General features: G+C 28.1%; 1 protein-coding gene across 2 annotated transcripts in view; it reads left to right on the top strand.

Moving 5' to 3' along the window:
- The window catches only part of LOC111621728 (acidic mammalian chitinase-like), a 31452-nt gene that overhangs the window by 6558 nt on the left and 9310 nt on the right, over window positions 1-15584 (top strand). Inside the window, exons 2-7 of one of the 2 annotated variants that reach the window (XM_023363959.1) lie at window positions 5096-5206; window positions 12033-12145; window positions 12658-12949; window positions 13153-13291; window positions 13764-13879; window positions 14257-14386. In XM_023363959.1, coding sequence (XP_023219727.1) covers window positions 12064-12145; window positions 12658-12949; window positions 13153-13291; window positions 13764-13879; window positions 14257-14386 — 759 coding nt within the window. In that variant the 5' untranslated portion in view covers window positions 5096-5206; window positions 12033-12063. Of the gene's footprint in view, window positions 1-5095; window positions 5207-9014; window positions 9151-12032; window positions 12146-12657; window positions 12950-13152; window positions 13292-13763; window positions 13880-14256; window positions 14387-15584 lie in introns of those variants that run through there. The other variant, XM_023363964.1, reaches the window with a different exon arrangement.

Below are 15584 nucleotides of genomic sequence, written 5' to 3'. Positions count from 1 at the left end.
TTTCAGTATTTCATTTCCATTTTCAGTTCCTCTAATTGTTCTTTTTCTTGTCTTGGAACTGAAAACAATGTTGCTTTCATATAATGTGCTCCGCAATGTTTTCCTCTCATATTTTCTGTTGGTAAAACAATTAAAATGCTGAAAAGAAAAAAATTCAGCAACGAGTTGCTTAACTTTCCCGGAAACATTTAAAATTTTGGTGGCATCATCTGTTATCATATTTTATTTTTAAAATATTTATATTTTTAACTATTATAAAATGGGAAAAGCTCAATTTTCACGGTAGGGATGGATTTTATAAGAAATTGTAAATGCTTATAACAAGTAAAATCGTCATTAAGTCCGACCCTATTGAAGATATATACGATTCCTTTTATCTTTCCACCCCCCTCGACCTTTAATCCCCAAAATTAATAGCATCAATCTCCCTAATACACAAATTTCCCTGCAAACTTTCAGAAAATTTCGACAAAAAGCACAGGAATTATTAAGCTTGAAAGAGCCCCCTTCACACACAAACGGAAAAAAACGATTTTTTTTTATTTCTCTATGTTCCAAAGTGTCCTGAGCCCAAAAATGTAAAAAAAACTTGGGGGAGGAGGTCACAACAGTCAGGAAAGTAAAAACTTATAGCAGAATCCAGATAATAGTCCCATCTTCAAGCTGTTTGTTTCCCCAAGAAAACTCTAGAAGACATACCATTGTACAGTACATTACCTAAAATAATTTTACTTACATTGTTATTTCGCATGCTGTACCAGATTGTTGGACATTGCCATAAGCCTTCCCCACATCGATGAAAGTCAGATGTAGAACCTGCAGCTTTTTCTGGACTTTTCAATTATCTATCTTAAACCAAAAGTTGCATCTGTAGTTTATTTCACTGGCATGAAATTAAATTGTTCTTCTTTCAAAGTTATACCTTCTTTATGACTAGTCGAGGATTCTTTCATATTATTTAGAGTTTGTAATTTTTATGTTTGGTTAGTTCTTTTATTTCTTCGCATCACCTTTACCTTTGAAAATTAAAATACCTATACTTCCCACTATCCAATCAATATCTTTCCCTGAAAATACACTTTTTCTATATAAGTATACAGAAGTCTGTCCTTGCTTTTCTCAGACTTTTCTTGCCTGCAATGGGATACCATCTGGTTCGATTGCTTTTCCGTTCTTTATTTTATCGTGATTCCTATAACTTTCGGCGAGTCTCCAGTCAGGCTCAGGCTACGTATAGTTTCCCAGCTTCTGTCTGAACATCATTATTTTGTCTATTAAGCAGCGCTAAGAAATAGTCTTTCCATACAGAATGTATTTCTTCCTTTGTACTGTACCTAATATTTCTTCTATCTGCTTTTATCTGTGTGATTCTCTACTAGCTATGTTTAATTTATTTTATTTATTTTCCATGTAAACTATATTTTTCTACATGTAAAACATAAATCAATCTTCATTTTCTTCTAATTCACACAAGGAAAATAGTAACAATAAGTCTATTATTTTATTAAGTTATAGGTTATATTACACATAATAACAAGACAGTTATAAAAATGCAACATTAAAAATTATTTTATAATTAAGTAGAACTTTCTAAATAATTTAATTGTTTACAAATTTTAAATATGTTTAATAAATAAAAATTAAATGAAAAAAAAAAACAGTCACATTAAAGTCATTTGTGGCCATTATGATAAGTTTGGGTTTGAGGCAATACAAAATTAGTACAACATACTAATTTCAAATACAATATAATGGGTGTGTTTCCTTGGAATCAATAAATAAGCAAGTCAATGGCATAGTTCGCTTCATATGAAACGAACTATGGCTTGCTTATATAGCTGCTTGTCAAAGAATAGCGACCCATATTTCTTTGCAGCGTATCTCTACGCAAATCATTTTTATTGGTAGAACGTACAGTACGTTTGTAAGGTGACTACATTCGAATTTTTCTTAGAACACTCGCGTAATTTTAGTTAATGTCATTGTGTCCGACAAAACCTGTCATTTTTACAAGAACGTTAATAGAAGCGATAACGGTTTTTCTCTTCTTATCTGATAAAACTTAACAGTGCATTTTGCAGTGTACTTCAGTTGATTTTAACTCTGACCACAGCAACGAAGTAATTGATTTCCACGACTATGTAAGTGATTCGAAATTATAATTACAGTAGAGACTCGATTATCCGACCCAATTGGGGACTGGGGTTGGTCGGATAATTGAAAAGTCGGATAACCGAAAAGTATGAAAAAATCCATTATTAGTGTAGTATATTATTATATCCCATGTAATTAGTATATTAGTATATCGCTATTAACCTACTTTGCGTTGAATTTTCATCGATGTTAAGCCTAACAAAAATTTTTTTAAATAATNAATGAATTAAAAAAACAACAAATAAACAAATAAGAGTCCTAAATAACCTTAGGACCTTATTCCATCGAATATATCAAATATAATTTTTTAAATTTTGTATTTAAATGAATGATATACAGTAGTTTTAAACTAGTATACTTTGCATTTTCTCCATCTTTTAATGAGGAGTTTTTTTTTCGAACTATCTATAAACACTGTCACTAATTTTTCTGAAGTAATTTATTGAAATAATATTAAACGAATTTATTTTATATTATTAAATTAAATCTTTTTAAACTGATACAAAATAATCAACTTTAACGAGCTTCAATTATTATCTCTTATATCAGAAGTGTTTCTTTGAGTTAACTGCTTTAGCAGTTTTATATTGTTTTTATTCGGTTTTATCGTTAAAATAATGTTTATAAAATTTCTTTAATTAATTAATTATTGTTGTAATATTTTAATCGACTTTAATGCAGTTTTTATATCTTTCATTTTTTAAATACGGTACAATGATAAAGACAACTTATGTTAATTAACGTTAATATTCCATGTAAATCTTTTATTGCTATAAATACTAATATAGACTAGTATATACAAATTTAAAGATTTTTGTTACGTAAGAAGGATATAGTACAGTTAAATAAACACTAGGCTCTGTTTATTTGACTAGGCACTAACTCTGTTTATTTGGTCTTATTAGTTGACACGCGTTTTTTACACGTTTCGGGCCTTACAACGCCCCTGTTCAGTCAACTAATTTTAAATGTACATAACATCAAACCATTTAAATAGTACATATAATTTACAAACATACCTTCTATTTCATATTTTACATTAGACGAATTTAAGTTCTCATCTGTTGATTGCCTTTCCGAAACTATTTTAAATAATGCTTTTACAGGTGTGTTGTAACATATGCATACACCTACTTTATGATGTTATGTTAACACACCTGTAAAAATATTAATTAAAATAATGTCGGAAAAGCAATCAACAGATGAGAACTTAAATTCGTCTAATGTAAAATATGAAATAGAAGGTATGTTTGTAAATTATATGTACTATTTAAATGGTTTGATGTTATGTACATTTAAAATTAGTTGACTGAACAGGGGCGTTGTAAGGCCCGAAACGTGTAAAAAACGCGTGTCAACTAATAAGACCAAATAAACAGAGTTAGTGCCTAGTCAAATAAACAGAGCCTAGTGTTTATTTAACTGTACTATATCCTTCTTACGTAACAAAAATCTTTAAATTTGTATATACTAGTCTATATTAGTATTTATAGCAATAAAAGATTTACATGGAATATTAACGTTAATTAACATAAGTTGTCTTTATCATTGTACTGTATTTAAAAAATGAAAGATATAAAAACTGCATTAAAGTCGATTAAAATATTACAACAATAATTAATTAATTAAAGAAATTTTATAAACATTATTTTAACGATAAAACCGAATAAAAACAATATAAAACTGCTAAAGCAGTTAACTCAAAGAAACACTTCTGATATAAGAGATAATAATTGAAGCTCGTTAAAGTTGATTATTTTGTATCAGTTTAAAAAGATTTAATTTAATAATATAAAATAAATTCGTTTAATATTATTTCAATAAATTACTTCAGAAAAATTAGTGACAGTGTTTATAGATAGTTCGAAAAAAAAACTCCTCATTAAAAGATGGAGAAAATGCAAAGTATACTAGTTTAAAACTACTGTATATCATTCATTTAAATACAAAATTTAAAAAATTATATTTGATATATTCGATGGAATAAGGTCCTAAGGTTATTTAGGACTCTTATTTGTTTATTTGTTGTTTTTTTAATTCATTGAATGAGTTTCATACAATTGAATTAGTAAGGCTAAGACAGATAGGGACTAAAAATCGTATAAATAGACAAGTGAAATGGGTATTTAAAACTTTAAAACAGGCAAATTAGGCTTTTAAAACAGGTTATATATTGACCTATAGTGTAAACATTCGTAAGTTGTTTTACATATTCCTGCGTCGTTATCTATTTTGCATTATGTATGGTGTATTAATGCTATTAAATTTGAGAGATAGAGTCATGTGTCATATGTCGAGTGAGGTCTTGTTATTATTTAAATTTTATATCGTAATTTAATTGAAAATTATCTTTCTGGACCCCTTAACGTCCTATTTGACTACCACGAAAGTTGAGCAAAAATTTGCCAGATTTAGGAGGTAAGCCGGAATGCCAGTGAGGAGCACAGCTACGATAAGAGCAAAATTGGGGATATTTTTTTGCTTTTAAATACATTAAATAGCAACACATATGAAACAGGGCTAATCTACGTTAAATAAGCTTAAAAATGATATATAAAACGTAAATATGGTATATGTAGACACAAGTAAATAGCTAAAAGTATATATAAAGAATGAAAATTGAGCATAAGTAAGTAATTAAATTCACTTTAATAATAATAATAATAATAATATTCACATGTGAATGCTGAATATTTAAAAACCTTTAAAATCTTACTAAAACTGTTTTTAATGTTACTATTAATTTGAATTGCAGATTGAAGATTTACTATTTAAATTACCAATATTTTTAAATATACAATGTAATTATACAGCTGAATTAAAATTTACTTTATCAAATTTTTAATGTCAATATTTAAATTCTTATCTAAAATTACCATTAAGACTTATATTTATTTAAAAATATATGTATATAAATTAATAATAGATGAATTAATTTTAGTATTTTCAATAAGGGGGCGCTTATATATAAGCAAAATCATTTTTTCTTGACCTTGAAAGTTCAACGAACAGATAACCACAATCCAGGAAGTTTACTAAACATTTATAACAGGTGAGTTTAAAAAATATATATATTATAGTAAATTCTCATAAAATACGCTATTAATTAATATAATAGGCCAGAAGTTGTTTAACACTATAANATTTTATTACAGTATATATTTATTATTAATTATTATATACTGTAATAAAATAATATAATATAATAATATAATTAAAATTACGTTAATAAGTTTGTAAATAATAACAAATTATTACTGTTAAATATAATAAAAAGCCACACAACAATAACCTTTTGTAATTATATTTTAAAGAAATATTTTCATAAAAGTTTAGATTTTAGATAAAAAAATTGAATTTTATGTTTTACTTTATTATTACATTTAACAGTTTAGAAATTTAAGAAAATAATTTAAATTTATTTATGTGTGAAGTGTGAGGCTGTATGAATGAAATGAATAATAAAGCGTTTGGATGTTGCCAAGCATAAATATTCATTGGTTTAAGTAATAATTTATTTAAATATTTAACAAATATAACTTTATTCTAGTGCTATTTTTCCAGTTTTATAATTCAAATCAATTTTTCTGTATTTATTAAATTAAAATTTATATTAAAATAATTTATATTTCTGTATTTTGTAAGTTTTATTATTTATATCTTATAATATTGTTTTCTTTGTTGTCATTATGGTATAAATTATAATAAATACATAAATAAAAATGGTATAAATACAGTACAATTCCCTCACCACGAGTCGCATGTCGTGTTTGTACGATGTGTCGTGTCGCATGGTTTATGGAACGGTACATCATAATTGGGTTACGTTTGTAAATGAATTTAAAATGTGTAAAAAAGTAAAATCTACGTATTATTAGTTTAAATAATTAAATAAAATACGTATTTAATTTGTTAGATAACATTTATTGACTAATATACCTAGGAACGTCACGATACTGCCGATACCGATACTGTATCGATGCTTTTCCTCCTGTATAGGACAGGTAAGGTCCGGGCGAAACGAATTTTGCAACCGAATCAGAAACCAAAATCGAATTTTGCACTATTTTCGGTTAAGTTAACCTTATATAAAAGTATATATTAATGACAAAAAATCGGTAAATGTATTAGGTCAATTGTGTAAATAAATATAAAATTACAACGTTTAACAATTAAATGTAATACCGGCGGCCATGTTTTATATTTACTATTTTTTTACTTAGAATGTATTACGTCAAATTGCATTTCCAGAATCTGTATGTGCTTAGAGTTCTGATTACTATTTATAAATAAATATTTAGTAAAAAATTACGCAGCACTTTTGTTTGTTAATCGACTTGGACCCTCAGTGATGTTTGAAATGAGCTACAATTTGTATTTACTTGATATTTGTAAAATTTCAACACAATAAAGAACTTTCAATGTAAAGACTGTTATACCACTAGACCGGCGATTATCCATCCGTATCCCGTGTATAGTAGTACTCACAGAATCCATTAGCAAGACTGTAGGACTGGGGCTTCTTTCGTGTACGTAAGACATCCCTAATTATTCCTGACGTTGACCTAGTACTTGGAATAAACTAATTTTATTGTTTCATAGCTTTTTAAACTTGTTACTGTACTTAAAAATTTTAATTTATATTTTAATTATATTTGGTTCTGAGCTGTCGAAATAAGCAAAGTTTTTTAATCGTTGTCAATAAAAATGAAGCTGTGCCTCTGTAGTGTCATGTGCTAACATGATACTACAGAGAGATCCTGAAGATAAGGAAGATATTATCACAGGCTTCAATACTTCATTGATATAATGCTGATTGGTCAAAGTACTGGTAATGCATATGATGTGCAAACGGGAATGAATTCCAATGGCATCTCATGACAACATCTGGTGCCATATCAGTATGGCACTGCGTTATGCATGCCTTATCAAGCTAGTCGTTGTGATAAGGATTCATCAGATAAGGATTAACCCATCATGAAGATGTTCAGATTTACAGAAGCGGAATTTATCTGAAAAATGATGCAATTCCATTCGCTCATCCATATGCGACATTCCTGGTACCGTTGCAGTTGTAAACGTCTGTATTGTAGAGTTAACAGCAAACTGACGTAACGGGAGCGAAGAAGGGATGTTCCAATACTGCAAACGACTTCTAACGATGGGCACTGGTTAATATGAAAAATTTTATAACTATTAAGCTAAGATGTTTGAAGTGGCTGTTCAATCACAGAGCCAATATGTCTGCTTTAATGGTTGCTCCTCAACCCACTGACACCATTTTCTCATCACTACACTATGTCTGCATTCTGTCTAATACAAACATTAATTCCTCAGAAGGATTATCTACCTTCCTGTAATCTCGGTTAAAGTCAGAAACTTTGTCTTATGGTTGCCACGCTCTTTGACAAAACATACTTGATTCTTTAAGTAAGCAAGAACTGCGAGCAAACACAACGCAATGTCTTTGTGATCTCCTTTTACAGTATTTCCGGAAAGCGTTACTAGCACACGTGATTTGTACTTTGTGCTGTGGTTTTAATCGTTTGCATGTTCTTTCATATTCTGACAAACTTCCAAGATTGAAGCCTATCTAAAACGTCCTTCTTGCAGTTTTTAAAGGCCACCACAGTAGTACAGTATTTAATTCTATGAATAGTGACAATACTAAGTAAAATGAAAATACGTATTACTGGTTTTGTGGGTAAATTAAACGCATATATTTATGTAAAAAAGTTTATACAGTAATTGATTGTAATACAGTTAGGCCTATATCAATTCCTATTTCAAAGCTTTTCAAATACTCTGTAGAAATAAGAACTAGTAATGAATGCCATTATTGTTTGAAACTTTTTATGTTGAACTATTCCTCAATTTATCATTATTGCCAGAGAAATAATTTCGGATTAAAATATTTATTCATTTCAACCTATTTTTACTGTTTCTTCTATTACAAAGTTAAATTTCTACTCTTAGATCGAATATGTAATTACATAATGTAACAGATGATCGGATTTATAATAATATCTATCTAAATATACAGATCTAATTCTGTTTTTTACACGGATTTTTGTTTACACTGTTTTGATTTAACACGGTAGTGTAAAAGCTCAGTTTTCTTTTTACACGATTTATTTTGATCTAACAGATTTTAATAAACTTGCTTTTTTAAAAATCTCCAATTGATTTTAATTCTACGAAAAAATTCTTCTAGAATTCAAGAAATTCAAGAAAAAATTTAATTTCAACTTTGACAATTTGTTTGTATAATGACGTTTCTTTCAATTTCTTTTAATACGCAATAGTTCTATTATGGAATCCAAACCAAAGTTAAAAAAAATTTTTATCTATATTTTATCTGTTTTTAATAATAAAAAAAAATATATAAAATTTTTAGCTGTTAACTTAATATTATATAATATTGTACCCAAGTGAAGGGAAACGAATTTATACGTCCGAAATGCACATTAGAGTCAATAAAAATTAAATGAAAAAAAAAAACAGTCACATTAAAGTCATTTGTGGCCATTATGATAAGTTTGGGTTTGAGGCATATTAATAGTCAATACAAAATTAGTACAATATACTAATTTCAAATACAATATAATGGGTGTGTTTCCTTGGAATCAATAAATAAGCAAGTCAATGGCATAGTTCGCTTCATATGAAACGAACTATGGCTTGCTTATATAGCTGCTTGTCAAAGAATAGCGACCCATATTTCTTTGCAGCGTATCTCTACGCAAATCATTTTTATTGGTAGAACGTACAGTACGTTTGTAAGGTGACTACATTCGAATTTTTCTTAGAACACTCGCGTAATTTTAGTTAATGTCATTGTGTCCGACAAAACCTGTCATTTTTACAAGAACGTTAATAGAAGCGATAACGGTTTTTCTCTTCTTATCTGATAAAACTTAACAGTGCATTTTGCAGTGTACTTCAGTTGATTTTAACTCTGACCACAGCAACGAAGTAATTGATTTCCACGACTATGTAAGTGATTCGAAATTATAATTACAGTAGAGACTCGATTATCCGACCCAATTGGGGACTGGGGTTGGTCGGATAATTGAAAAGTCGGATAACCGAAAAGTATGAAAAAATCCATTATTAGTGTAGTATATTATTATATCCCATGTAATTAGTATATTAGTATATCGCTATTAACCTACTTTGCGTTGAATTTTCATCGATGTTAAGCCTAACAAAAATTTTTTTTTAAATAATAATCGTTGCTACTGTATCGTTAAAAATTAAAAATTAAGCCTCGTTTAAATACTGGCTCCCTTTCATGGTCGAATGAGTGTTGCCAGCTAAAACACGTAAAAATAATATTAAAGTAGCCAAGACATAGCCAAATATTGTAGCGCCACATCACTAGAGGACATTTGAAATTTGCCGATTAGGACGGTCGGTTAACCGAGGTGTCGGTTAATCGGGGGTCGGATAATCGAGTCTCTACTGTATATCTTAAATATGACATAGATAACATTATCCAGTGGATATTCTTCATCATAGGTTAAACATGGGTTAATTTAAACTAATGCGTGTTATTTCTTCTCCCATCGTTTCCGGGAATTATGTGACAAAGGTTGTATTGTAATAATCGTTTCAAATTAGTATATTAATATGTTTCTCATCTATAATGACATTCAATTACAAGCATTATACTACATGTGTTACGAAAACAACAGTTTTCTTATTATTACATTAATAGAATTAACGAAATAATTACGGATATATAGAATGTATTACATTAAATTTTAAAAGTATTTTAAATTAAATAATTACTCCAAAACATAAATTTTATGTGCCCACCAGTGGCCGAGTGGTCTTCGTACCCTAAACACTGGGAGTTCGGTCGTGGGTTCGCGCCGCGATCGGACAGGCTGGCTGCTTGGAGTTTTCCGGGTTTTCTCCTTGCCAATAACGACTAAATAGGAGGCCAGTTCCCCATAAAAGTCCTCCCGGAAGGCATTAGTTCCCCTCGCGTAACATCGCGCCCCAGAGAAGGCAACGGGAAACCACTCTGGGTAGTAACTTTCACCTTGGCGGATTACAAACCTACGCCAGGTGTCGCCGACGTCAGGAATCTGATATGGCACCAAGAAGAGAGAGATAAATTTTATAAAAAGTAATACAATTTTCTATTCCCTTGAAAGAAAAATATTCAAACTGCAACATATTTCTCTTAAAATCGCGGTTTTGAAGAAATTTTCTACTGACACTTCATATACCTCATATTAGTTACACCTGAATCAATTTCCGCTTGAAAACAATTGGATGAAGATAAAAGAGTGACAATAGTAACTCTTTGAATAGTTCAAGGGTAGAATTTAACAGATAAAACTTAAATGAGATCAATAAGTGTCTTTTTAAACATTTATAAGTAATTTAAAGCTTAATGCCACATGCTAAGAGGAAACAATTTAGAACCTCACATTTTAAAATTTCTTATTTGGTGGAGGTATTTTTCACCAAACATTCTAGCTTAGGACCACAAAAAAAAAACCTGGTTACACACATATAGTATATTGTTATTTTAAATCATTAAAAGTAATAACAAGAAATACAATATATTCCATACCGACTTATAAGCCGTTTAATTAATAAACACGATTAGATACTCAATAGGAAATTGAATTATTATAATAAAGTTATGATAGTTACACTATTGAATTGTGTAATTGCTATTGGTTTATTATACAGTATATTATGTTACGCGCCGTCGGTTTATTATATATTATTGATATATCTACACTTTCTCGTACTTCTTTTGTCACTTAATATTTGGGAATTTAAAATTTAATATCTTTTCAAAAAGTATTAGTTTCTAATATATTATATTGAAATTGCAATTTTCCCATTTTTATAATATTTGTAACTTTAGAGTCAATCTTTACATAAATAATATCGCAATTATAATATGTAAATGGATCCAAAGACATATATACTTAGCAGAGTTCGTCTCTGGTAACTAAAATAGCTGGTTTAAATAACATATCATTTTTCGATTTTTAAATAAGTGATTTTTTTCTAATTTTTTTGTTAAAAATAAATGTGCAGAGTGCAAAAAAATTATTTTAAGACTTGATTCGATACTCAAACGGCTACACATTGTATATTACAAGTGTGGAAAGTATTAAAATAGTTAAGAAATTAAATGTGAAATAAAATAGGCAACTCATTGTATGTTTAAGTGTGCATCTTATGTCTACATCTGACCTCTCATCCGTTACTTCGGGAGAGATGACTAAAATGAATATACGAATAAAGTTTAAAGTTTTTGCCATTTTGTTACATTGAGTTTATATTTAAGTATATTCGATTTTATTAATCTTAAAGGAAAATAATTGGTTGCTCATACGTTTTATATTTATTCCTCATATAAACCACAAGAAACATTCATGCAGCGAAACAAAACTTTAGGCATCTCATCTTAAAATATCCTATTCTAGAATGATTTTGAATATTAAAGCGTTTTGTATGGAGTTAAATCTATTAAGAATATTTAAAACTATTTACTGTAGAACAAATTCTCAAATTAAATTTTAATTATTAACTGTGGTGGAGGGTAGTTGACTTTGGATATACTGTATAATGGAACTAGCTTCATCTTGTATTTTTTCTGTATGGATATTATTCCCCCTCCTGGCATTAATTCCAGGAAATACTATAATTCAGATGAACTATAATCATATTTCTAACATCAGAGTGTAATACATATGAACAAAATACTATAAAAATTTTAAAAAAATGTAAATATCAATCGATTAAATATTATTTTATTTCTTTAAAGACTCATTTTGTGTTTAAATAATTTATTATATCATATTGTATATTATATTAAATCTATATCAATAAATTTATTGCAGATAGCTGAAATTTTGCATACATAAAGCCAAAATGGAAAACATACGTTTATTTATTTCGGTGATCTTTATTTTATTTTTTACACGTTCAATTTCCCAACAATTGAATATTACAGGTAACAGTTATAAATTTATTGTTTTGTCATAAAATCAGTTATTATGTCTATAATTTTCTATTATTTTCAGCATTATATAAATATTTCTAAAATATTAATATTATTTACTTTTTATATAAATGAACAATGACTAATTTTCCTATAAACAATGACTCAAAAATCAGTTAACCGTATGATATTTTGGTGGATCTGACGTTTTTACACATTGCTCCTCCAATAAAAGGCTGACGTTTAATATCGCTTTTAATTTGTGAATTTTTATCTGTTATTATTTGTCATTTTAATGAAATTTTTCTTCAAACCAATTTAATAAATACGTTATAAATGAAAAAAAAATATACAGAATTTTTAAAAAGTTAATATCCTAATAGAGCTGTATACATTTAATAATTATATAAATTATACTGTATATTGAAATTTTATATAGAGTTTAAAAATTTATGTTTAATTTTCTCTAAAATAATAGGTTACATTGCTAAATTATTTATTTATTTTTTCACATTCTTTAATAGATAATGTAGGAAACAATAAGAAGATAGTTTGTTACTACAGATATCAAGGAAATGAATCTCATCGATTGACTCCAGATCAAATAGATGTAAATTTATGTACTCACATTATAATAGGATTCGCTGGAGTACATAAATCACAAGTGTCCTATGATATCAAAAATATTCCAGGATATCGTTGGACAGTTTCATTAAAAGATAAAAATCCTAATTTAAAAATCATGCTGTCTTTAGGAGGCGGGGGAAACGAAGGAGGATTTACTGAGGCTGTTTCTTCAAAAGAAAATCGGGAAAAGTAAATATGACAAAGTTTTCCAATTATAAAATGTATTTATAATAATTGTAAATTTATTTTACAATTACAATTAATAATAGTTATTAATTAATACTTTTTACATTTAATTTTATATAAGGTATATATTTAATAAGTAATGTAACGATTATATTAATATAACAGAACAGTTATTTTTTTATTTATATATTTTTCTCTCCTTTTAGATTTATTGAATCAATGATTAAACTTTGCCGAGATGTTAAATTAGATGGAATCGATCTTGATTGGGAATTTCCTGTTTGGAGGCACTCCTTAGGTCGACAAAATCTTGCAGACAAAAAAAACTTGATATTGCTTCTGAAGGTTTAATTTTTCATTCTGTTTATTATAATATTGTATAGTCAAACTATAATTTAGCACCAGTATTTATTCGTAAGCCAGTGGAATTGCAATTAAAATGAGTGAGAAGCTAAGCTAATGTACAGAATTTCAAATTATATTATATCGTAATGAGTTCACACCAGTTTGAATTTTATAGTTTGACAGACGTGTTGTTTAGTGACGACAAGGTTATTTAAGATGCAAAATTATAACTTGAATTCGTTAATTCACAGTTACTGAAGGATTTTCTATTTAATATTTATGGTTAAGATCTATTCGCAAGTCTTTCATTGAAACTTTACACGAGTGGTATTATTTAGGAGGGTTTTACATTGAAATTTAACTGTACGTTTGCTTTAATTTCGCTTAAATTAATTAAATTTTCATATTTAATTATAAATTTAATTATTGAAGATTTTAGAGATTTTAATCTGCTTATTCATATTTTAAATAGGAATTTAAACTTGCATCAGAAAAAGAATTTTCAGAAAATCCTCTTTTGATGTCGGTGGCTGTTGCAGGGCCGAAAAGTATCGTAACTGTGGCGTATGATATTTCAATGATGTCCAAGTAAGAGAAATTAAATTTATAAGTTTTTAAAATATTTTTATCATAATTTTTATGTGATTTTAAATATATTTAATTGTTTTTGTTATTATTTTATCTTTAAAATTTTTTCGTAATTTATCCAGAAATTAAATTTGTGTTAGGGAACGTGCTTCTTATCTCGTTACCTGTGACCTTTTCTGTTAAATCTAATATTTGCTTTAATGTTTACGAAGATGGTAAATATTGATTTGCGTACAATCAAATAAAAATCATGTAGATTATTACTTTCAAACTTTTATTAAAAGTTCTTCATGAGAATTTCAGTTTAACCAATATAGCTATAAAAGTAGCTGCTACATTTAATTATAAACTAGAATAAAAAATTATTCAATTTGCAGATACGCCGATTTCATTAATTTGATGAGTTACGATTACAATGATTATAATTGGTATACTCCTTACGTTGCTCACAATTCTCCATTATTTAACAGTAGACGTGAAATAGGTTACTTTGCAACCTTAAACACAGTAAGTACACGTATATTATTTTATTCCTTTAGAGTAAATCGATAGGAATATATAAATTTATATGTGATAAATTAATTGAATTTAAATACATGTTGCTTGAAAGTTACTATACGAATTAAATATCAAATCTGTGTTGTAAATTTTATATAATTATATAAAATAATTGTTTTCTTTGAAAAGTTTAGTATTTACAAAAGAACTATTTTATTTTCATATACTAGAGTACGGGATTTTCATCCTAAAAGAGAATAGCGCTATATGTTTTTCAAATTGCCGAAACCAATAAAAATATGCGGGTCAGGAACGTTAGATTATCCTGTAAAATAATTGATTCGATGTAAGTCCGGAAGAATGATAATTCATTCACTTATAATCAATATTTTGCCATATGATTTGCCATATGCCATACTGCAATCGGACAAACAAGTAAAAAAAAAAATCTAACGCGATTGTTTGTCTAAATACAGAACCGACTGTCAAAGTAGTATTGTAATCTATATGTTAGGATCCTGTTTTAAATTCGATCGAGAATCTGTGTCTAACCCGTGTCCATTAATTAAAGACTGGTAGACACCGATATTTATTATCGAATTCTATTGGACTAACATATTGGATTCTGTACAGCCTATACTTTCCAACATCGTATACAACATTTCGAAAAGAGTGTGGTGTGTGGAATGCCGATTTTTCGTAGCACATGATTTTATTATGTTCATCATGTTCTCTCTAAACTAGTGGATCTCTGTCTGTTTTTAGCTCTCGCCAAAAGTCTTTATAACTTTTCTTCCAAATTTTACTACTATATTAATAATATAAACTGCCCAATAAAGAACCAGTATGCGTCGAAACTGTAGTTTATATTTTATACCTTATGTTAAAGTATTGCTGTATGTAGACATTTTAAAGCAGCATCTTTGTTTAAAAAAAATTAAAATACAGTAATACCCCGAACTTACGCGATAGGTGGGACCGAGCGATAACCGCGTAAGTCGAATTCGCGTAAGTCGGGGTATAATTTCGCATATAAATACATACAAATAATTTTTAATTGGGGCCGGAGACTAAAGAAAACAATAATTTAGAAAAAAATGTTTAATAAAATCTTAGATAATACATATGTATAACAAATTAGGCCTATATTATTTTACAATTTTTCACATTTACTTGATTATTACGCCATAATTTTAACATTGTTTCC

Source organism: Centruroides sculpturatus, unplaced genomic scaffold (assembly GCF_000671375.1).
Source record: "Centruroides sculpturatus isolate CEXI.00-Female unplaced genomic scaffold, Cexi_2.0 scaffold35, whole genome shotgun sequence".
NCBI lineage: Eukaryota > Metazoa > Arthropoda > Arachnida > Scorpiones > Buthidae > Centruroides > Centruroides sculpturatus.
Note: the sequence above shows the minus strand (reverse complement) of the source record. Positions and strands in the feature narration are given on the sequence as shown.